This window comes from Prinia subflava, chromosome 10 (genome assembly GCF_021018805.1).
Source record: "Prinia subflava isolate CZ2003 ecotype Zambia chromosome 10, Cam_Psub_1.2, whole genome shotgun sequence".
NCBI classification, from domain to species: Eukaryota; Metazoa; Chordata; class Aves; order Passeriformes; family Cisticolidae; genus Prinia; species Prinia subflava.
The window spans coordinates 2,252,068-2,277,232 of NC_086256.1; the positions used below are offsets into that span (position 1 = coordinate 2,252,068).

General features: G+C 44.7%; 1 protein-coding gene across 3 annotated transcripts; it reads right to left on the reverse strand.

Annotated features, from left to right (window-relative positions):
• Window positions 1–4,564: 4,564 nt before the first annotated feature.
• Window positions 4,565–25,028, reverse strand: ATG4C (autophagy related 4C cysteine peptidase). Of its 3 annotated transcripts, none has more exons than XM_063406932.1 (12): window positions 24,737–25,028; window positions 24,406–24,497; window positions 22,075–22,205; window positions 21,186–21,269; window positions 20,341–20,592; window positions 17,593–17,923; window positions 15,882–15,952; window positions 15,186–15,319; window positions 12,995–13,073; window positions 12,254–12,330; window positions 9,263–9,382; window positions 4,565–5,693 (listed from the first exon to the last, which is right to left on the reverse strand). In XM_063406932.1, the coding sequence occupies exons 3-12, from the start codon at window positions 22,148–22,150 to the stop codon at window positions 5,523–5,525; spliced, it is 1,395 nt and encodes a 464-aa protein (XP_063263002.1). In that variant the 5' UTR covers window positions 22,151–22,205; window positions 24,406–24,497; window positions 24,737–25,028; the 3' UTR covers window positions 4,565–5,522. The 3 variants fall into 3 exon arrangements, with proteins under 3 accessions (XP_063263002.1, XP_063263004.1, XP_063263003.1); XM_063406934.1 differs by having other exon boundaries at window positions 20,341–20,574; window positions 24,737–25,021; XM_063406933.1 differs by having other exon boundaries at window positions 24,638–24,761.
• Between the last annotated feature and the right edge of the window lie 137 nt (window positions 25,029–25,165).

Here is a 25,165-nt window from a genome sequence, read left to right on the forward strand (position 1 = left end):
CAACTCGCAGGAAGTGTGGCAAGCACGGAATCCCAAGGGATCCTGGTAAGAGGAGGGTACAGGTAAATCCTGGGAAGAGGTGAGTCTCAGATGATTCTGCTGCACAGTTTTTAGAGGCTGGGACATAGAATTCACCCCTGGAACCAGTCCCTAACTGCAGATTTGGAAGGGAAATTTGCATAAAATCCTTATGGCCCAGTTTAAGGATTGAGCTCCAAAAATACTTCTTTTTTAGTTCCCTTTCTAATAAATACAGATACTCTACTTAAGCACCTCCACAGCTCCTACCACATTCATTTCAGTGCATTTTAATTTTCCTTAACAAGGCTTGACATTTACATTTTAGAAAGAAAATCCTCTCCTATATTTAATTAGGGCACTGATTGAGACAGGATGGCAATAACCTCCCACACTTGTGTGTGAGACACAACCCCCACCTTGCTCCAGGAGCCAGCACAAGCCAAAAAAAGCCGGTTTGGGTATCTGCTGTGTGCCATGCAGGCATCACAAAGCTGTGACCACAAACCCCTTCCCCTCCTGTCCTCCCAGTCCCTTCCATGACCTTGTCCACTGACCCAGCAAGCTGCTGGATGTGGATAATCCCTAAAACATTGACTTTAACAACCTTCCCTGGGGGCACAGGGATTCACAGGCAGGATCAGAATGCAGGAAAGGAGGAGAAGGAGAGCAGGAATAACGTGTGAGTGCTGAGCAGAACTCACAAAGCCTTGGCTTTAACACAGCCTAAACACCCACCAGAGCTGGGTGAAAACAGCAAACATTTATTTGTGCATCTTCTTGCATAAATAAAACCCTGCTGATTTGCTTTGATGGCATTTACGAGCACATTTATTCATAAACATTAGAGTGAGCAAGTTTTTATTTGCAGGAGTGTTCATGGCAAACAAAAGCCTCGTGAATTCTGGTGTGAATAAATACCAGAGAGCTCTCACTCGAGCAGGGCTGCTGCAGTCATTAAGTAAAGCTCTTTTTACTATTCACACAGTGGATTCAGACAATTACAGCTGCCCGTGGACTGCTTACAAACAGGGAAGGGAACTGTTTATGGAGCTCAGTTCATCCAATTAGGCAGCAGGAGCCTCTTGTGAAGACACCAAACCTCAGGGTCAAACCACGAGCACCCAGGGCTGGATCCTGACACCCTCAAATTCCTCTCTGCACCTTTTTGTCAATGCAAATGAGTTACCAGCATTTTGAGAGCCTTTTCTAGGATGCTGGCATGGCCTGGCTAAGCTGGTGGGAGGCTGATTGTGCTGGAGGAATATTCTGGCAGAGGCTCCGGGTTTAGGGATGGTGTAAGGAGCTGAAACACTGCTGGATGTTGTACCTGGCTGTGCTGCACAGCCCCCCGTGCAGGGCTGGGGGAATGAACCCCAGAATTATCAGCTCCAAGGTGGGAAAGGGCCAAGAAGTGACCTGGCCTCCTCCTGGAGGCTCCTGCTGCTCTGGCCTCCCTGGAAAAGCCCAATGACCTTGGATCAAATGGTTGTGGAAACAGAATGTGGGGAGGGCTGGACTTCAAACCTGCTGTTTGTGTTCATTTGTGGCATTATTGACCTTTCATAACTCACTGGTGCTTGATTTTCACTCCATCATCCCCTTTAAGAGATTGTCAATAAGGCAGGAAATAAATCAGGTCCCTGGAGCAAGTCCATTTTCCTACTGGAATTAACAGGGAACAGGAGATCCCTTCTCTGTCTCCACTGGGCACAACTGAACTGCTCAGCTGCTTCACACTGACAAAGCTCCTGGGTTTGGAGAGGTGAAAAAGCCAAAAAAAAGAAAAAAAAAGGAAAAATTAAAAAAAAAAAAACAGAAAAGACAGTAAAAAATCAGGTTGGCCCCAGTTTTCCAGCTCTGCTGAAGCACTGGGGACTGGTGAGAGGGAAATCTTTGAAGAGAGGCATCACAAAAGAAACCCTGGATGGGGCTTGGAGCACTCTGGGACAGTGGCAGGTGTCCCTGCCCATGGCTGGGGTGGCACTGGGTGGGCTCTAAGGTCCCTCCAACCCAGACCAGTCTGGGATTCTACAAAACAAACTTAGGAATGGTTTGAGTATATTCCCATTTCCATGCCTTCCGGAAGCTGGGCTGCAATTCTCCAGGCTCTGTTTCCCTCTGAGATCAGTGTCTCTGCCACCATCAGTAAATAACAACCACTCTAGAAATTCCCATTTCAGGAGTAAATACAGGGCAAACCCAGCCTTGGAGTCTCACCCTCCCCAGGAGCCATCCCCAAGGGCTTGTGCCCCAAGGAGTCAGAGCAGAGCCCTGCGCTTCTCCCCAGTCCCCAAGCCCAGCCCAAGCCTCCGTGTTGTTGGAAACGTGTCAGGAATCAGCTGCTGCCCTTCCTGAGAGCCTGGAGGGCGTTTTGAAAGGTCAGGAGTGTGGCTGGAGATGGGAGAGGCTGCAGAGGAAAGGGAGGTGGTGCTGGGGGGGTTTCCCACAGAGGAGAGAGATCCCTCACCCTGCAGCTCTGAGCTGCCAGGGCAGAACCAGCAGAGCTCCGGGGTGTGCTGGGGTTTGTCACTGCAGGGAGAGCCAAGGTTTGGAACACAAGGCAAATACCCCTGCTGGAAAGGGAAGGCAGAGTCCCACCTGGTCACTGAGCCTGTTTCCAGCTAATGTCAGATGTTACAAACACAGAGAGAAAGGACCCTTGTGAGGAGAAAAGGCACAGCAGACAGGAGAGAAGGCTGTGAGGGTGCAGGGTGGGCTCTGGGGCCGTGCCTGGCTCCTCCACGGGTGAGGAGTCAGTGATTTGTGGGATCCCTTCCAGAGCCTGGGCCACTGCTGGGTGTGTGAGTAACTAATGCTCCTCGGGTTTGTGTTTGAAGGCAGCAGCAGCAACACTGATGACACGAATTAATTGCCTGCTTTTCAGCAGCTAATGCGGGCGAGGTAAAGAGAATTACTACACGATTAACATAGTTTCCAATTAAAGTCCCCTGTAGTTACCCAAAAACATTAATTTCTAGGAACTTGGTAATTTAACTTGTGTCACCCCTGTACACAAGTGCACCAGGGCATTCTGTGGGTTTGTCTGTGCTTAAACCTTGGACAAAAACATGATGGAAACCCCTGAAAATAGCCATGAATTTTTAACAATTATTTGTAGCAGGCTTTAAAGAAAATCCCGCTGTGGTGAACTAAAGGATTTGATACAAATTAAAGGACCACAACCCAGCTGCTGTTCTAGCACTGCTACTTTTCTTTCCCTCAGTTAGAAAGGGAGAAACTTTCACTATTTAATAAGTTCAAAGATATTTCAACCATCACATTTTTTATCCAGTTGCAAAAAGACTGAGAGAAGAGAAACCATTCCATCCTTCTGGGGAAGTTTGCAGTTGGAATGGCAGACCACATTTTCCTTTTTAACATTTCTGTGCTACAGCTCTTGTAATTCCATGTGAGCATTTCCATTCCAACAATTCTGAACCAAAAGCCTTTGGAAGAGCAGCTCCTTTCTGCAGACACAACAGGCCTAGGTGGGTCTGTGCACATGGGATTTTTTGGGTACCTGAATTCAGGTGGTGGAGTTGAGGAAGAAGGAAAATTCACCCTTCAGTTCCCATCTGCTGTCCTGCAGCGGGTGGGTGGCCCGTGATGGACCTGGGAATTCAGCACAGAGAGGCACAAAGGCTCCTGCACATGGAATATCCCTCAGCTCCTCTCCCTTCCCAGTGCACATTTGTGCCCTGCAGTGCTCCCTCCCCTCCTCACTGCACGGCCAAAGCCACCGAGCTCTGAGGTGAATCCTCCTTCAATCCACCCCTGCAGGCTGCTCCTGGTTCTCCCTGCTCTCCTCTCCTCTCGCTCTGCTTTTCTTAAATGTGAAAGCAAAGCACAACTTGGTGTCTCACTCCCTGTCCCCTGTCACCCAAAGGAGCCAGCCTGAGCCTTTGCCTGATCTCTGCTAAAGCTGCATCTCCTTGTGCTCCACTCACCGGGAATCTTCTCTCTTCCGGCTCTGACATCCACAATTCTCCTCATTTTGACATCTAAATTCCATAAATATGTTGTTTACTCCCTCTTCTGGGCTATTAATGAAAAATACGAAGATCAAGTCAAGCAGCCTCACATACCTGTGAGTAAAAAGTTGGATTGTGCCAAATATCAGCAGGATGCAGCAGTGCAGAGGTTACTGATTTAGACAAATAATGTGTGGGGGTTTTTTCCCTTGAAAACAAATGAACATTTTGGCTTTTTGGAATATTAATTAACACATTCAAATGCACTCTCCAGCCCTGACACAGAGACCTGGTCTAGTTCTGCCTGAATCTATCCAGTAGTCACTTCTGCTCATAAAAGTAAAAGGTGTTTTAATGAACAAACATGATGCTTATTATTTGGATCAGCAACACTTGTGCCTCTGTGCCTGAGCAGCACTTAGACCAGGTAACATTTGGTTTATAACACAACAATAAAATCTACCTTTATTGCAAATAAACAGAGTATTCACACCTTACAATATTGGTTTAGATGCAGGATTATATTCACTCTTAGAGGATCTAATATTAATATAAAAGACACATGCACTTCATGTTTTCACACCTCTTTTATTTCCCAAGCAGCGTTAATATGGTTTTTTTTAAATATTGCATTTACTCTGTTAAAACATGAAACTATTTCTGTACATTTGTTTGCAATCTGAGAACACACATCATCAAGTAATCATTTGTACAGTAACAACACGTATCAAAACAAAAAATCATCACAGCCCAGAATCTTCCACATCCACCCCCCTTTGCTTTGATTTAAAAGCTGCTCGGGCAGGAGAAGCTTTGCCATTGTGGTATTGAAACAGGAAACAAACACTGCTCTCTTCCAATAATTGTCTCCAGCTGCTTTGATTGGTTGCAGTTAATATTAATAGTATAACCTTTAAAAATTGTGGGGAAAGGTAATACTTTATCTTCACTCTTCATATTAAGGCTCCAAAGCAAGCTTAATGAGAAACCATTAGAAAGTCATACTGCTAAATAGTATCTTAACTCCCAATCCAGCCTGTGTCATTATGGCAGGAGTGACAGTGACAGCGACTCCTGACCCATCCTCACCTCCCCAGCAGGAGCTGCCCGGGGTGGTGCCAGGACTGGTGGGGCCACACAGCCGGGACTTGTCCCCTTCCCGCAGGAACAACGGGGTCTCCACGGCTCTGGATGTGCATCCCTGGCCAGAGGCAGCCCCAGCTGGCAGCACAGGAGGGCTCAGGCCGGGCTTTAGGGGTGCCCAGGCACACCCAGCTCCGAGCAGATTCTCCCTTCACCACCACGGCGGCACCGAGCTCCTCCAGCCAGCAGTGGGCAAAAATAATTAGTGCACACATTAGTAACTGACATCTGAAAGACTTTTAACATATAAAACATTATCATCTTTATGAAAATAGACCCATTTCAGCACAGGCTTGCCTTTCTGGGGGAGGAATTCAGGTACACTTCGTAGAGTTAAAAGGCAAGTGTTCTCCTGGACAGCTGCCGACGCTCTTGTGTAAAATGTCCTTAAAGCAAGACAAACTCCTCTGCACTAAATCTCTTCAGTCTTTTCTTTTCATCCTCAGAGAAAAGGTTATTTTCTTCATGGAGTGGACTGGAAGCAAAGTCATAGTCTCTAGAATGACCCTTGACAAAGGTAAACAGGGGATATTTCTCCTTGGATGAAGAATTCAGCATCTGCAATGTAAAACACAAACCAGATAAAACATTAACTGGAAATGGAGAAATACAGCAAGCACTGATATTCACCTGATGACGACTGCCAAGCAAAAATGCATTACTTTAATTATCTCCCTAAACAAAAGCACTGCACAATTTAAACATTTCCTCCTCCTATTAGATATTTACTTCCCTTTCTCAGGTAGATGCTGATTTCCTGCCTGTCCCTGGTTTTGAGCACACAGATCACCTGTCAGCCTCAGTGCAACAAAGAGAAAGATAAAAGGATAAAAGAGAAAGATAAAAACCTCTACAAAATAGTTAATGGCCATAAGGGTCTCCTCAAGCCCAGGTGTGAATTCTGCAGCAACTGAGCATCCCGGGGAGGGATTTTTATTGTAGAATCAGCACGTGAAGAATCAGTGTTTTTATTAAAAATTCCAACACATTCACCAGTGTAAATAAGGCAGTCAGGAGCACGTGGCTCAAACCAGACTGGTGACAGTCACAGGGAACCAGCGTGCCCAAAATCTACCTTGATAAATTAGAAAACAGCATGGAGAAAGGGGGTGTGGAATGACAGAGACTGAAACAGCAGCAAAACACCTTTAAGAGCAAATAAAACCCCACCAAATACTGAAAGATATTTCAGTCTTTCAGGGTGTTTTGGCCACTGATTTAATTCGTTTTACTTTTTCTTACCTGCTTGGGAAAAACCAGCCCAGTGTTGCAGTGGCTGCAGAACTACATCAGGCTGGAGGTACACACTGCAGAACTAAAAATCACTGAGCACGATTTCAGGAGAACAATCAGTCTAAACCAGTAAAAAACCTCCAAAGAGATCTTTAAAGAGCAAGAATATTTCAAAAATGACAGTCGGGTTGAGGAGGCATTTAAAAAATAATTAAAATCAATCCCAGTAAAATCTTGGGGTTCCACTGCCTTGTCTGAGTTCAGCTTTAGTGAAACTTTCACAAGGTCTCTTTCCATGCACTGAGGGAGGTGAGGAAACCCTAAACACAAGAACTGGGCAAAGAAACACCTAAACAAAGTCCAGGGGAACCTGGTCAAGATTTGTGTAACTCTCATCAAGCCACACATCAACAGTGACCACAGAGAATCTGAAACTCTAAACAACTTGCAAGTCTCCTCTAGACACCATTACAGTGCTAGCAAGAGGAGTTTATTGATAAAGATCTGTATTTTCAGTATTTCAGTGTTACATCGTCACTGTAAAAAACAGTGTAAAAACATCTATTTGCTAATAACACCTACAGTTAACAAATGTCACTGTAACAAGAAATCTCTGTGCTGAACCGAATCCAAGTTTAACCCTCCCTCAGCTCCAGTTCTTCTCTCATTTCTGCCACATTTGGGCCACAAACAGGCGAGTGCAGCTCTGTAACAATCCCAAGGGATTATTTCTTTTCTGGCCTGGGTTTGGATAGGGAAACAACTCCCAGAGGGGAGCCTGAATGTGCTTTGACAGAGTTGCACCCATCACTCCATTTGGGCCTCAGTTCTGATGCCCTAAATTTATCTGTCTCTAAACACATAAGGCCCTTAAGGTTTATCCTCAAGTATTAAAGCTAAATCTTCTCTCTCACTCTTACTACCCAAAAAAAGCAGGCAGAACCCAGAGTTTTTAGTCCAGCCTGCACAGGGCACACTGGGAATACCCTGAGCTTTACAGTTCAACAGTTATCACACTACAACTGCAACCAAAGGGAAAATAATGGAAGAGAAGGAAAACACAAAGGATGTGAAGGAAGGACTGCAAGGTCAATTGATAGAATGTTCCTGACATTGTCCCTGTATCCAGACTTTCCTCTCTTCTCAAACTGACACTGCCTGAAATGTATTTAAAGAAAATAGTGCGACTAATATTAAAGAGCTCTTATATAAAATACCAGGATAGTAACTCCAATACCTGGATCAGTCAAGAGTATTTTCACAAACAGTGATCAGGAAAAACTGTGCTTAATCCCAAACTTGAAAGAACAGAAATAGGGAAATGGGAAAAAGAAAACTTCTACTGGAACTGATTTTGTAATGAGATTTTTTTTACCGTGTTATGACATTCTATGTGACAGAACAGGAAAACATGGAAGAACAGAAACTTCATGATTTAAACTTGCCATAGATCTGCTCCTTAGAAACTTCTACTTATTTAAATCTATTTTGTACCTCTCTGGGTAAAAATCAAAGAAACAACTTCAGCATCAATCAGCACCTACTTATTATAATCAGCATTAAGTTAAAAAAAAGCTTTTTTGGCTGTAGTACTACTACCATTTATCAGCACATTCCAAATGCTGGACAAACATGAATTCCTTGTGCTGCTGTGCTGACTGCTGTGGTTGGAATATTAACATTGAGCCCATCTGCTGCTGCATCCTCCTCACAGAGCATTTTCTGAACCCACCAAACACACAGCAGCTCACAGAACACACTGATGATGCTGCACTTCACATCCTCACGTACTGGAATAACTAAGGAGAAAACAGCTTGATTCCAATTGGACCTAAATGAAGCCAGAGCAGAGTTTTTCCCAGGGAAGGATGGGCTCAGACAGATTTGCTGGGTGGCACTTGCCCCGTGGAGCTCCAACCAGAGCCCTGCACTTCCCAGCAGAAGAAACCCCTTGTGCCAGGGAGAACGAACGAACGATCTGGGTTTGCTCCAACCTCCCTCACCCCCAGGCCCTGCCCAGGCGCTCCCCGGCTCCCCCCGGGCCGGGTGCCCCGCTCGGCGGGCCAGGGGACACCGGGGACATCGCCACTTCACGAGTGCCACCTCGTGGGCCCGCCCGGCGCCGGCCCCACGCCCGCAGCTCGCTCGGGCAGCTCCCGCAGCCGCGGGCCGTGCCCGGCCCCACCGCGGCCGAACCCGCCAGAACCGGCACCGATCCGCGGCTCTGGGAATGGGACAGCAGCGACAGAGGCACGGGAGGAGCCGGGGCTGCCCACAGAGGCCAAACCCGCTGGAACCGGCACCGATCCGCGGCTCTGGGAATGGGACAGCAGCGACAGAGGCACGGGAGGAGCCGGGACTGCCCACAGGGGTCAAACCCGCCGGAACCGGCACCGATCCGCGGCTCTGGGAACGGGACAGCACCGACAGAGGCACGGGAGGAGCCGGGGCTGCCCCACAGCAGCCGAACCCGCCGGAACCGGCACCGATCCACGGCTCTGGGAACGGGACAGCACCGACAGAGGCACGGGAGGAGCCGGGGCTGCCCCACAGCGGCCGAACCCGCCGGAACCGGCACCGATCCGCCCCTTTGGGAACGGGACAGCACCGACAGAGGCACGGGAGGAGCCGGGGCTGCCCCACAGCGGCCGAACCCGCCGGAACCGGCACCGATCCGCCCCTTTGGGAACGGGACAGCACCGACAGAGGCACGGGAGGAGCCGGGACTGCCCACAGGGGTCAAACCCGCTGGAACCGGCACCGATCCGCGGCTCTGGGAACGGGACAGCAGCGACAGAGGCACGGGAGGAGCCGGGGCTGCCCACAGGGCCGGGCTGGTTCCCCTCCCCACACCCCGCTCCGGCCCAGGGATGGACTGGAGCCCCAGCACCTACCCTGGTGATTTCTTCAGAAGCCTTCTCGAAGTCCTGCACAGTCCTGCAGTAAAACCCGATGGTGCAGCTGGGATCCATCTTCTTGAATGACATCTTTTTGGGAGAAGGGCAGTGGAATGACTGCGAGTTTCCCCATCAAAGACAGAACACACGGTTACAGTCAGGAATGGCACAGATACAGGGGTTTACTTTTGTCCCCACCAGCAGCTTTAAAACACCCAATCCTCTGCATCACCTGAATTAAACCCCAGCACACACTTTGGAAAGTAATTTCTCCCACCCCTCCAAATACTCAGGTGACTCCAGCCCTCCCCAGCCATGTGAAACTCCTGCTGCTCAAGCTGCATTCCCCAAACTTGCCCACACACCCGGTTAGTTTGGAATCTGTCAAAGCTCTGCTGCTCCCAGCAATACTTTATGAATATTCCCAAGGCAGAGAAGGTGAATGCTCTTCTGCAAATTGAATTTGTAACAGCTTTTGCACTATCTTACTGCTTTACTACCACTGCCCAGTGCCCCTTCCCTCCCCCAGCCTCTATAAAAGAGACATAATGGAATAAACCAACCTCATGCATTTTCCTTCAGTAAATGAAATGGGTTCAAAAACCCACAAAACACACAAAAGCAAAGCCATATTACAATGATCCACAAGTAGGGAAAAACCAAACATGCCTTGCTTTACAAATGGGTTTTTCCTAACATGAAATCTCTTCCCTGACAGATCCTGCCCTGCCAGTGCTGTGAGCTGATACTTTCAGCAGCCCTGCTGTAAGAGAAAACAAACACAAAAACCCCTTCCCCACGCTCCTCACTCAGTTTATGAGAGAAAAAATAAGTATATCCCATCTACCCTGAATCCTTGGTTATTTATTACAGGAACTGCAGTTGTGGTGAGGCTCTTTGTCCAATAACTGCAATTATTCCCTCACTTGCTCTCAGAGGGAGCCAGTCCCCTCTACTCTGCCCCTAACACCCATCATCCTCCCTCTATTAAATCCCTTTTTTTGCCAATCACAAAAATCAACCCACAGAAGACAGCACTGGTTCCCAAATCCGAGTGTAACCATCCCTGCAGCAGTTTTACATAATAAAAAATATTGCTCTTTCCTGGTGATCACAAACCCAAGAGGTATTTCTGTAAAACCTCTGCTAAAAAACATCCACAAGGATGATTAGGGCCATTTCTGCAAGACTGATTTCAGTCACTGCTTTTTCTCCTCACCGTTCCAATTTTATAAACAGCAATTGTATTTTTAATATTAATTCCTGAGTCATGGAATTCATAAAGAATCAAACCCTGCCTTGCACATCCCATTCCAGCAGCAACCCTGTCCCTACAGTTGTGCAGGAGGTTTAATGCTGCACAAATCACTGCACAACAAAGAGAAGTGGGGAGGATTTTTTTTCCCATTCCTCCAAACAAATGGATGCTGGAAGCCAATACAGAGTAGATTGATTTCCAACTTATTCTGGACAATTTGTCAATTTTGAAAATACTCCCTACAGATAAATCTAACAAGCAACTATCCACACTAAGAAAGCAATTTCTGTTTACTTTTGACATTTCTGGACAAAGATATAATACTATTAAATGCACCAAGCATTAAATTGCAATCTATTTTCCGTCTGCAGGAAAGCATTAGGATGCGATCAAGCCAAGCTGGAACCTTGCATACCTTCCAAACACAGCTTAAAACCATGGTATTACTGGGAAATTCAGATTAATGCCAGGCTGCAGCACAGTTCTGAGGCTGAGTCACAGGAACAGAACCCACAAGATGCGTTTTTGTAGCTTGGCCACTGCACCACGGCAGGACCTTAAGGAATTCACTTCAGCTCTGCTGCTTTGTGTTCTTCCCACCTTTTGTCTGGTTTTTCCCAAACTGCAAAATCTTCAGAGGGACTGGAGCAAAACAGTCATGAGGATAAAGGGAAAGGATCTGGGTAATCACCCCAGGCAGGGCTGGCACTCAGCAGCTCTTCCTGCAAATACCTCAGCAGGGCAAACCCAAAGGCACCTCTGAACACCACCAAACCCTGGCTGGGGAATCTTCTGACTCATTTTGCTTCATTCAGATCCTCCTCATTCCCTAGAGAATCTTCCCCTTCTATATTGTGTAACACGCTAACTCAAGCATTTTGTTAAGCATAAATAATGAAAAATACAAAGTGTTTGCTTTAAGGACTCGGTGTCAGCCCCATGTAGGTCCTTTGAGATTCTGAATATGAATATTCTATATGAATATTCTATATAAATATTCTATATTCATATTCTATATAAATATTCTGTAGGAATAGTTTTCCTGAGCACCGTTTGATGGGGTTTTGCTCCAGCCCTGCCCTGGCTGTGGTGCCCCCTCAGGCTGCTCCAAGAGCTGCTGGAGCTGCCCTGAATTTGGGACAGCACCAGGGAGTTTGTGTGGGTGGCCCTGAGGATGTGACTGCGAGTGCTGAGGCACTGAGCACTTCCTTGCAGCTGATAATGTTTTCCCAGGGTAGCTGTAAATTGACTTCTCTAATCAGCTCCTTTAGCTCCATCTATTCTCCTTTAGCTCCATCTATTTCCAGGCTCCCACTATTGAATACCACAGGAATTCTCCCTGATGTTGATTGCAATTTGAATTTAAAAAAATAAAAATAAAATTATCAAAAAGACAAACTATCAACCCCAAATCCAAACAATATCTACAAAAAATATAATCTATTTTCTTTGATGGGAAATTACTTAAATGAAGTGATCATCTATTTTGGAGATTTTATGAGCATTAAAAAGAAAACTGATGAAGATTAATGAAGTAAAAATTAAACCTCCATATTGAGATTTAACCTCTGGTCATTTTTGTTGATTATAGGCCTATAAAGAAGGGCAGGACATTGATAAATAACATGTAACTGTAAAACCATAAAGCTGCAGCTAGCTAGAACAGCTCTAAATAATTAGTGTTTGATTCATATGGGAAGCAAACAGTGCCAGCTCTATATCCATAGTACCTCAAGAGGGAAATCCTTTATGCTGACATCTACAAAAGATTGGCAGTAATGAGGATCCATGTAAATCAAACTGTCATCTGCAAGGACAAAACAGAAGACAAGTAATTCAAAAAACACCTTATTATTACACTGCTTACAATCCAATTTCTATGCAGAACAGCTGCAAAAAAAGCCAGTGAGTAACTGCTTGCCAGGCTGATACTCATTGACTGAAGCATAGGTTTTTGCAGGACAGATTAACTTTTGCATAATCAAATATGCTTGTATAAGCAGAATTTTTATAAAGTGATGAAACTGTCATTTAATTTTTGGTGATAAAATTACTTTTACAAACACACAATTATATTCTGGAGTTTGCATATGAAAAATGTATCGCCCTGCTTCATCCTGACAGCAAGAATATATTGCTTGTCATTTAGGCATCAACTAACACCACTTAAAGCAGGAGAGAGTAAATACCTAAATAAGAACTGCCAGGCAGGAACAGCAAACGCTCCTCAAGTTTGGTGAAACAGATAAATTATGCCTTGTTTATGCAACAAGGGAAATTAAATGTACATTTTACAGAATCCAATTACTCCGTGGGGTAAATGACAAATGGCTGGACTTGGGGAGATGTGATGAATTAATAAGGTGCTCATTTTACTATTTTAATCACGCTATTCCCCACCGCTTCAATATTAACTTCCTAACTCTGAGAGAAAAAAATATTGAGGAGACATAACACATTCCAACACTAACCTTGGAATCCTGCAAAGTAATAGGACTGCTTGGGTTTGCCACCAATGATGCCAACACAGTACTCCAGGCTTAAAATTCCCTAAAAAAACAACAGGGAATCATTAAGATAACCAAAGTATTAAACTGAATTAAAACATTTGCTCTTTTAGGCAAACGGTTTTGGTTTTTTTTAGACTGACTCCATGACTTCCTGACCAAAGTGAAAGCACACCAGCAGCTATTCCAGAGAAAGTCCTCCCTTCCCTTGAGATACCCACACGTTTTGGGTAGGACACAAAATTTCATGGCACACACTGAGCAGTTCCTTAGTCCAAACATCCCAGAGCATTGAGATTTTCAGCTTTCACACACATTTACACTCTGTGCCCCTGGGGACTCTGCTTTTTGCACTCAAATGGGGAAGCCTGGCCACAGCATCAGCTTTTACATCCTGGGGAGAAATGCCCGTTGAAGTTAACAGTAATTGTAAGGTCCAGCTCCAAAAACAGCTGCCCCACATGCAGGGAGGAGAAAGAAACACTCAACAGAAGGGCCCCATAACTCCCTGGAGGCTGCCTGGGAGGGCAGAGGAACCACAACAACCTGAAGGCAGAACTTCTGGGAAGGGGACATTACTAAGTAGGGAACTTTTTTTTCAATAAAAAGATTGATATTGTCAGACTACCAATACCAAGGCTTCTCAAGATAAAATCTTCCCTGCTTAGACAAGGATAAAGTCGCTTAAAAACCTCCCTGTGATGCTACAGAGTCAAATGCAGCATGGTTTATACAGGTTAAGGAAGTGATGGTTATTTAAAATACAAACGAGATGGTTTCCTTAGAAAAGTTATTTAAAATATAAATGAGAAAGTTTTGTTAGCAAATGTTCTGAGCACCACTGAACATTCAGGCAGATCAGAGCCAAGGAGGGCAGAACAGAGAGGAAGCAAAGCTGCTCAGAGTAATGGATAACTGTTTAATCTATGGCAAGCTTCTTGTAAAAGGGAATAATAAAAAATTTATCAATTTTGACCCATAAATATAAAATCCTTTGTAGAAATTACCTCTTGTGCCACATTCTACAATCTGCATTTCTAACTGCAAGCCAGCCTCCCAGAAATGTGGTCACTTGTGGGGAACAGAACTGCAGTGACTGATTCAGGCAATTGGGAGCTGCAAAGGGCAGGACAGCCCTGGCAAGGAGCAGCAGGAATCACTCACTGGAGCCAGCTGAAAACCAAAACTTCCCCAAACCAACTCAGAACACAAGGAAAATCATCAGGGAAGAACAATTTAAGTCCATAACTTAAAAGCCTTCACCAGTCTGTCTTGCCGTGCCAGTAAAAATCAAAATGTTTTCCTGACATGTCGCAGGGAAGGGACAGCCACAAAATAAATCATCTTACAGACTCTCAGCTTTTGCTCGTGCTGCTATGCTGGGGTAATTAGAAATAACCCAAAATCTAAAGACAGATAGAGAGGAGCATGGAAAATGAAATACAAGCAGCAGGGCTAAGGGAACAAACCCTTCCCTAAGAAGAGGCAGGATTACAGCACATCCTCAGGTGTGTGCAGAACCTCTGCTGACACAAACACAGCACAGACCTTCCCCCCTCTGCCTTCTCCTTCAATCTTCCTTTTTTCCAGCTCATTTCTGCTGTGGTAACTGCTTGCTACTCCTGCATCATCATCCTCAGAAACAGTCATCCAGACAGGGAAAAAGCATTTAAAACAGTGAATAAAAATACCAAATAATTCCATGGGCACAAAGAGACAATAGAAAATGGGAAGAACAGAACAGGCAACAAGTTTAAACCATTTGAACCCTTTTCTTATTTAAGAAATTAAGAAACAGAGTAAGGAATGGAGTGTATTTGTATTTTAAAATGCTGCCTGATCCTTAGTTACATATGCTATTAGAGTCCTGCTAGATTAAATTACCATTTGTAATTTGAGGCAGTGCATTAATGTCTTTTCAGGTGGCTGCTGGAGGAGCAGGACAGTTATCACTGCTTTACCAAGGGACATCATGTGCTCTGCAATTATGTCTGATCTTGTAATAGGGAAATTTCAAATCTGTAAAGTCAAACTTTACAACCTTCAACTGTAAAACCCCCACCACACGTTTAATGGGGAGAATTACCCTCGTGAAGCCGCTTTTCATGTCCCCTTGTGCTACTCTTTGAGAAATGACTGAGCTCTCATTCCATACCTTTACAAACTCCAGGTAGTCAGTGTTTGTTCTCTCTCCGCCGAGCCTCACAGGCACCAGAACAATCACAGCCTTTGTGCCCTTCCCAGAGCCCCCGGAACAGCGCTGCCTGTCAATAACATCCGAGCTGTACACTGAGACACAGAAATATTCACGTTTCAAACACAACCTCCAGGTTTTGGAGACAAACCTCCAACGTGGCACCACAGCATGACAAAATGAAACTGCAGCCCTTCCCAGCCCTGCTGTGCTCCCAAAACACAACCCAGGGGCTCAGAGCCAGCTCTGGGCACCCTTGCTCCCAGCAGCGTTTGTGGAATGGGGATTGCTGCTGCTCAGCTGCAATGCCAAGGAAATGCAGAAGGGGAAGCTTAGGAGAAAGACAATCAATATTTATTGCTGCATATAAACTTCTAAAAGGAATAATTAAAACTTGAAAGCTTCCAACTAACAGAAACATCTACATGTAAAAGGAGGAGAGGCAATAATTGATTTGCTGATTTGGAATTCCACTATAAAATAGCAAAGCAGCAATGAACAATCTGCACATATCAAGAGCCCCTTTGTCTACATAATCTCAGTTTTGTGGATCCACTTCATAGGGATTTTTTTCCTTTAAAGTTCCATTCTTAAGTGCTAACTGAAAAGCATAAAAAGCATCTAAAATGTTTGAAAAATTTACAAAATCACAGTTACCTGTGCAATCCTGAGCAACATAGACTGTAACTCCTTGCAGCTCAGGGTCTCTCGCCTCTTCAACAGCTTTTCTAAGTACAAACACAAAACTATTTAGCCCAACATGCATTTAAAAAAAAAAAAACAATACACAAACAAATTATTTTGGTTTTTTAGAAAGAGGTTGATTTTCACTGTTTGTGACAGGAGTTTTTTGTTTGTTTGGGTTGTTATAGGGGTTATTTTGTTTAGTTCAAGACACCTTCCCTTCCTGATAAATACAGGTGGTGGGGTGGGATTTTTATTTGTTTTTAAACAGTGGATCCCAAGATCCAGCCTGTATCTCCCATGGATATCTTGGCACCATGTTTTTCCCAAGCCAAGATGACAATGAAACAGTGAAACCCACAAGAGAAGACCCCAAATCCCACAATAACTTACAATGAAATTCATATTCACTACTTTACTTCTTTCTGTTTATAACCATTTTCTGTGTATTAATGATAATGGCAAAGTTTGCTGACAAAAATCCTGTTTTCAACTCATTAGATCCCTTTATTTGATCTCAGTTCATACAACAAGCCACAGATCAGCACCTGGAAATAAAAGGTTTCACCAAAACTTTCAAAAAGATAATTACAATATTAGACCCTCCTCAAAAGACTAAGAGTTAACAGACCTAAAAAATAAAAATAAAATACATGCTGATAGTCATGGTCATCACCCAGGCACATTTGTGAAGAAAGGGAACTGTTGTTGTGGGGAGTGTAACTGCACCAAACCCCCCTGCTCCCATTGGGGAGACAAATAATTTCATAGATGATTTATAAAAGCAAGCAAAACATTCTGACTGTTTCCACCATGAGAAAAATGTAGAATAAAACACAGGAAAAATGCAAAACTCCTAAATCCCTGTTTGCATCTGCACAGATGCACTCCTGATTATTTCAGTGCAGCTGCACTTCAGATTAACATAACATTTACAGTAAATATCGAATTCTTCTATTTATATATGTATATAAATACATAAATGCATGAACTTTGTCTTCTGCTGCTTAAAAGATTCATTAGTGATTTGGTTTATGAGTAAACTGGAATCCACTAAAAGAATAAACATGTAAGACTACAAAAAAAGCCCCAAAACATTCAAAGAATTGGATCTCAAGGCTCACAGCATGGAGAAATTTGACTTTCGACTTTTTTTTTTAACCATGCTGAATGTCACAGACCCTTTACTTTTACTGGGATATAATTATAATATTAATAGTCCCATACATTTACAGTTTCACAAGAATTTGATGTGTGCAAAGAAATGCTGAAAACATCAATTTTAGCTCTGACATTTCATTACACTATCAGTACATTACAGCCCCCAGGTTACAGTATAAAAAAAAAAATCTCTAATGTTATGCATGTTCCAAGGTTGAAAGAGTGGTTAGTTTTTAGAACATTTCATTAAATGCAGGTCTGCTTAAAAGGGTTTGGAGAGATATCTGGGATTCTATAAGAAAACTGGAATGTTGTGTTTTTTCCTGAAAAAAGATTGACAAAAGCTCAGCACTCAGTTCCTGCTGCTATTTCCCTTCCTGCCTGTGCAAAAGCTCTGGAATTGCTGCTGATGTGGTTTTACAAAGCCATTAATGACCAGTTTGCTGCTCAATTAGGCTGGAGCAATCTCAGGACACTCAGAAATGCTTCTCTGAGATGTGACAAAGGAACAGAGGTGCCTCACCTGAGGATGTGTGCGACCACGGCAGGCCCGTACCAGTCCCCCGCCACCTTCCCGGACTTCTTGCCGTGCTCGATCAGCTGGTGCAGCCCAAAGGCTGCCGGGGGGCAGTCCCCAAACCAGGAGATGATTTTCCTGTGGTAAGCCTCGTTCCTGCTCTCGGTGACATCCCAGTCCCTGCGGGCGGGGCCGCGCCGGGGCCGGGGCAGGATGGCAGGGTCCCTCTCGGCCGTGAGCGACGCCTCGAAGGAGGCCGTGAGCTTCCTCACCGTGCTGCTGGTCCAGGACTCCGAGTCTGAGCTGTCCATGTCCAGAGCCTCTGGCCACACCCAGGCTGCAGCAGCAAAGGGAAAAGACACCCCAAAAATTAAAAAATTAACCCAAATTACCACTCGTATTCATTGCGTGGCGTAACAAGCGAAGCGCTTCCCTTTGTCCCCCAGGCTCCTTGAAGCAATAATGTATTTTTGTATTTTATATTTTACACCTCACTGTTAACAGGTGAACAAAGAATTCTGGAAGAGCAGGATTGGCTTGGATTTTCTGGTGACCATCCCAGCCAGCTGAATAAACAAGATACACCTCATTAGGGGTTAGGACTCTCTTACATATCAAATACATGACTATTACTTCAATACTACCCAAAAACCTTTTATCCGTGTCAGACAAAGTTTCAAAAGCTCCTAATTCTTCTTATTTTTCAGTTAGTAAAAAGCCACGCAGACCTGAGGAATTATTGATGTAAAAGCAAACATTTCTTCCTGGCAAAATGGCTTTTTTTATTCACTAAATTCATTAATTCTTTTAGATTACGAGGCAAACTTGCTTAAATATCCTTCACTATCTCTAGTCTGCTTTTCCAGCTGCAGGTTCCCCTGTGGATGATGCATTCCACACAGCATTCCTCCTCCAGAAAGGGGTTCAGCAGGCCAGGGAAGATCCCTGGAATTCTCCAGAATTCCAGCAATGACTCCCAACACAGACACAGTCACTGCAACACCCTCACAGGCCTTGCTGTTCCCTCAGCTTCACATTGCAGTCAGTGTCTCAAGCACAGGCATTTCGAAGTAAAACTTCCTATTTAAAATCAAAACTCGTTCACAACAGCATTCAGCAATATCTGGAACATTCCACATGGCAGTGGAAGTGTAAATATCTCAGCCAGAAACTTCAGGCAAGTTTTGTTTCCTAACAGAAACACCACCATTAAACGAGAATGAAAACATCTCTGGGAAAAGAGTAAACAGCCATGAAAAACTTCCTGTAAACACCTAAATCTGTTTCCAAAGCTGCCCAGACCTCATAAAAAGCTTTTCAAAAGATAATTCACCAGCTGTCAGAAAACCAAGTGAGGAGCAAAGGAGCCCAGAAAGACCATCCCTACTCCATCTTTCTGTGGATCTGGATGGCCACAGGAACAAGAGCACTCTGGAATCACCCCATCACTTCCAAGTTAGGATACCAGGGGGACATGCAAGGAATTCTTTGGAACCGTGGATTTTAAAGATAGAAACCTGAGGCTTTTTTGTTTGGGGTTACTTCCGAATGAGCTATTACACACTCCTGCTCACAGGGAGTCTTCTGGGCAAGTCTTGAATTTCTTTTAAATGTATGTATAAGAAAAGCGGTATTTAAGGGATTTGTGTTCTCAGCAGAAGTATTTCCACACTTTTTGATATGTGCAGTCAGCTGAAAGAGATAATGAAGGTTTTATGTGTTAAATACCTACAGCCAAAGGCACATTCACCGAGCCAGTGCCACAGCTCAGCCCTGGCTCTCCAGAACAGAGACCTGGTGGTGCAGCTGGGCTGGGCCCTCGCTCCCAGCTCACATCAGAGCTGCACAGCAAGGGCAAAGTGTGATCAACACAGGCTTGCAGAAGCATCTTCTGCTGAAGTGTCCCTGAGAGGCCACAGATGGCTGAGGAAACAAAGCCCTGTGTTCTCTCAGCCTCCCTGGGCGGCCTGACAGTGCCTTGGGTCACTCTGAAGCAAGCAATGCATGATTGTTATGAAGGGGACTGGGAATGGGATGGAAAGAAAAGGTGTGGACTGGGAATGGGATGGAAAGAAAAGGTGTTTAACAACCTGAAATACCTCTCTGCAGGACATGGCTCAGCCTGGGAGAATGAGGAGGACATGGACACCCAGCCCATGACAGCAGCAAGTGTCCCACAGCTCCTAAAGCTGCCGCTGGCTGTGACTGAGGGAGGACTTTGAGACAGACAATGGTAAGGAAAAAAGAGAAGTTCCTCTCTAAGTACACGGGGGGAAGGGAAGGAATGACACAGTGCACATTTCCACACAGAGAATGATGTATTGGAGTTAGATTAGAATCCTTCTAGGAACTCAATATATTAACACCAAAAGAAATTCAATAACGGACAACTTTAGAACTGATGGAAGAACATCACTTCTGCCATAGCCCACAGCTATGGGCTGGGAACTCACTTCTACAGCTCAAGAAACAATCAAATTCCAGAGAACTGGGCAAGTGCATGGCTAAGAACACCCAGGTAGGGGGATCCCACTTTTGTGATGTTTTAACTCACACGTGGATATTGGGAACTCCCCTGAAGTTTGCTTTGGCACCCTTTGGTCCTCAGAAATGGAAGGGCAGGACAGCTCAATCTCTGGTGCAATGGGACAATTCCAACAGGAATAAGGAGCCCACAACCAAAAACCAGCTGGGATAAAAAAGGCCATTTTGGTCTCTTCAGAATGCAAACACAGATCTCTTCTCCTCACTCACCTCTCCCAAGGAAATGAAGCATCAGGCCCTGAGCCAGCAGCATCTGCCCCGTTCTGAGCGTGCAGCCCCAGCCGCAGTCCGTGGTGAGAGCAGAGCCCTGGAGCTGAGGGAACTCCTCCCTGTAGGTCAGCCAGATCCTGGAAATGAAATCCCTGCGGAACTCCTCCACACTTCCTGACACCTCAGTGCTGAGTTTATCAAAATTGGACCCATCTGCAGGGAGCTCCCCGGGCTCTGCAAGGCAAAGCACAGCTGAAACTCTGGGTTGTTAAGGCACTTCTGGTACTAGAAAGCAACTGACAAATATCAAATTTAGTAGAAAAACAAATTTATAAAAAATCACAATTGCCTCAAATACAAGAAAGGAAAACTGCAAGGCAAACGTAACAGAAATGTGCCAGGTGAAAAAAAAAAAAAAGGAAAAATCAAAAGAACAATGCAGGCACCACTGTGCCAGTGGAACCACTGACCTGCAGGTAAATGCTTAATTCACCCAACTGTGAATGGTCAAATAAAGAGAGAGACTTGAAAATCTGCACACTGGAAAGTGATAACAAAGGTGTTGGTGTAGTGACTGTTTCCATCAGAAGTCTTTAGAAAGAAAATCTCCAGTTGAAGGTAAATGAAGTGCAAATTACAACACAAGTTTTTACAGAAAGCACAAGGTTTTGGTGTAAAATCTGAATAAAGCAGGTTAGAATGGGTTGGTTGACATTGAAATGAGTATTTTCTAAGCTTTTCATGTTTACATTTTGGATTTGGTAATTGTTAATGCCAGTCTTTCTAGAGGATTAAAAATCCCTTACTCCTGCTGAGGAAGACTGGAATAAGTGCTCTGTACTCACCCTCAGTTTTGAAGTGGTAACATTTTCCCAGCAGAAAGACTGGAGAGTTCCTACTGAAGTAAGTTTTTGTTTTCAACACCCAGCCTAGGACAGAGGCAAAACAAATACAAATTTGTGACTGAACTTCCCAAAAGGAAATGCTAACAGCATGTGGTTAAGTCAAAGGTAACCCTTGAAAGGGGAATAAAAAAGAAAAAGCATTGAAATGGGGTTTTGGTCTCATAAAAAAACCCACATAGCATACAATGTCTACTCTTCCCTTTCAACCATGTGATAGCCTTAAAGAAAGCAAAAAAAAAAAAAAGAATCTTTTCATCTTGCCAGACATCTCCAAAACTCAGTTATGATTAATAAAGTTTATCAGAAATCTGGTGGTAAATCTGAGCAACCTCAGTCCTAAAGGGAAAGCAGAAAAATCAAGGACAGATTAGTAAAAAGCACAGTTGAAAATCTGGTTGCTCATAAAAACATTACTGATGCTCAGCTGTGGAAAAAATGTTACTGAAGGGCAGATTCTTCAGTGGAGTTTGTATCACACACCATCCTATTTTTTTTCCATCAAAGTGCATTTATAAACAAAAAAAATCATTGTGCCAGTTATTCCATATTATCCATGTTTAAAAGCCTATGCAAATCTAGAGTCATTTACAGAATATATCAGCTGTTTCCAAAATAAGTATTTAAAATTAAATTATACAAGATTTATTTGAAAAAATGAAAAGCCAAGGAAGTTTTTAAGTGGGGTTAATTTATAACATCAAAGAAAAAAATTGTTTCAAGGGCCATGTTGCATTTTTAGTATTAATTAGTTATGATTGCATTCATGCCAACAAGAAGCACTCCATTCCTTTTAATGAGGACAGATCTCACCACACTCTGCTCCACTTACTGTATTTCATGTTGTGCCATGCAGACATAAACTTTGATTTGATCTTTTCTACTTCATCTGTCCCCGTGGCCTCCATATTCAAATTCTAGAGGAAAAGCCATCGCTGTCTTGTGAGGCTTTCAGTTCTGCTGCTGCAAAAACCAAAATATAAACACTCAGCATCCCCCACTCAGGCACTTAAGCCCAACATGGCCAGGAAGAGCCATAAACTCACAGAACCCTCCACCACCAGGCACTGAGAAGCAATCCCGTGTCCCATGAATAAGTAATAAAATAATTTAATTCCAAATATACACCAATAAAAGCACTACACAAAGCTAAATAAAAGATTATGTTCTCCAGCAGCTCTGCCTTGTACCACGAATTGCTGCAGAGCACAAAACCTGTGCTGGCAAACAAGCACGATCATTTTATCAGCAGTGAGGTGGAGCTCACTGAGTAGGAAAGGTGCTGTTCTTTTCTGCTGAAGAGGAAACAAAAAGCACTTTTTGTGCTAAAATCCACCACAGTGCGGGGTAATTTTGTAAAAACTCCTGATAAATTTTGCAAGGAAATGCATCTTTACTGGCCCTGTGCTGCAAGATAAGACAGATTTCAGCTTAAAAGCAACCTAAACAGGTAATAATTGGTAATAAATAAATGAACAGGTAATTGGTAGTCCCTGTTGCTAAGAAATCTGGGAAAATGGGACAGAATCCCCTCCATTTGTAACAGGAAGTTTTGCTATTAATTAACAGAACTTCCTTCACCACGTGTATTCTGTCAATGGATCACCTTGAAATACTTGCTACAAAGTTTTCTTGATGGTATTTGGTGGCCCAAACCCTTGCACAGACAGCTGAAAAATTAAGAGCTCCTGCTTCAACAGCAGCTCTTGTGGGACATCAGAAGTTAATCAACAGTGGAATATCACTGCAACCTCCACAGAATTTTTATCTAAGTTCTGACAGCACCAGCTGATGACGTGAGCAACAGTGAACTTCCTCCTTTAATTAATAAACCCGGGCCACGAGAAAACCTCCTTGCTTTAACAGGAGTGCCTGGAACTTTATTTACCTTTCCATGCGCTATTCTCCACGGAGCAGGGATCAAAAGCAGCACAAAGACTGAACTGTGTCACTTCTCTCCACTGGGTATTTGGTATTTGAAGTGAACCCAATCACTGGCAGTGTAATTAAGGAGAGGGTGAAGGTGTCAGGGTGACAGCATCACCTCAGCCTGAGGGCACTCACAGATTCACTTCTTGGGGATCTCCAATCTGCTGCCCAAACCACCCCTGGCACATTCTCCCACTATTCCCTTATATCCCTTCATAAAAATCTATTTTTTGACAGAAGAAGAAGCAATGCCAACTCACAAACATGAGGGGAGGCTGACGTTTTTCTAGTGAAAATAATAAATGTCTATATCCCTGCTGGGATTAACCTTGTGTTAAGCTGGGGAAGGAAGAAAAAGAGAATTTCAAGCTGGGTTTTTAACTCCCTACCTTTTCCCCCTCTTTTTTCTTTAGGAAAGAAAGGAAAGCCTGACTGTATCACCAATTCTAGACAGCAAAGCTGGAAAGATGAACTTCTTCAGGAGGTGTGTTTGGTCCTGTCTTCCCTCACATGATTCATCAGCAACAACCATTTATACAGACACCACTGATTGCCTTAAAACCAATTTCTATAAAAGCTTCCTCTGGCTAAAATTAGAAATGAAACAAACTCGAGACTTCTGAAAGGGCCTGAAGACAAAATTATGTTAATGAGAAAGATGCTCATTTTCTTTTAAAATACAATGGTCACCACAGCACATTTATCTTTCCTTCCGGTACATTTCTTCTCTGACGTTATGCTAAAGATACAAAAAAGCTTCCAAGAATGCTAACACAAACCAGGCAAATTTTTTTCATGGGGAAAATAAAGGTTCTTCCCACCAAAGGAAGAGAGCATCAGTGAGAGTTCCACTGAAATTAATGGAACAGCACCAGGAGAAGGTCCCAGAGAATACAGATTGAAGCTCAGTGGGCGTTAATATCAAATGATCAAATCCAAACCTAATGGTTTTATCCCGAAGTTGCCCCGTTTATGAAGTGTTTTAGATGCACATCAGGAGGATGATGTTCCCTCAGGGAGCAGCAGGACACGGCTGGGATTGAAGCCCCGGCTGTGCCCACAGCGAGGAAAAACACCCCAAACCCCCACCACAGCTTTTGTCTTCAGAAACACCACAAAAACAACGCAACCCGCCGCTGAGACCGCAGCGGGAAGGATAAATGAAGCCTCAATGGGATAATTATAAGATATATTATCTCTTATTAGCTAAGGCTTCTTTGGTTTTCATTTTTACCTTGAAGGAGCGCGGAGCGGCAGCGACGACAGTCATTGAAACCCACACGGAACAACGACGGCGAGCAGTGGCCGGAGGTCATTTCTGAGGAGCTGCAAACACGTACGAGGACACCTAGAAACGATACTTTGAAGCCGACTCGGAAAAAAACCCAGATTATTCCTCAGTCCTGCCGCAAGGACGGAACGCTGCGCCCGGCGGGACTCGCAGCCAAGCAGGAGCCCACACGCACCGCGGGAAGGGGCTCGGCGGCTCCCGGCCCCACACGACACGGCCGCGCCCGAGCCGCCGCCGCGGAGGGCCCGTCCCGCCGTCCCCGCCCGCCGCTCACCCCTCACGGAGCCGCCTCCGCCATGCCCGGGGCCGCCCGGGCAGCGCGCGGCCTCCCGGCGCTGCTCCGGCCGCGGCGCAGCAGCCCCCGAACTACAACTCCCGGCGGGCACCGCGGCGGGGGCGCGGCGGGACGGGCGGCGGGCGCGCGCGAGGCATGCTGGGAAGTGTAGTTCGGTGGGGAGGCGGGAGGGAGGAAGCGGGCGGAGGAAGAGGAGGGAAGGAGGGAGGAAGAGGATGGAGCGAGGCGGCGGGGCCGGGCTGGAGCGGGAGCAGAACTGGCAGCCCCTTCACGGCCTCTGCGGCTGTCCTTTAACAGCGTTTCTCTCTTTGCTTGGGTTTTTGGGTTTTTTTTTTCTGGGAGGGGGGTGGGGTTTGGTTTTTTGTGGTTTTTTTGGGTTTGGTTTTGGTTGATTTTTTTTTTTTTCTT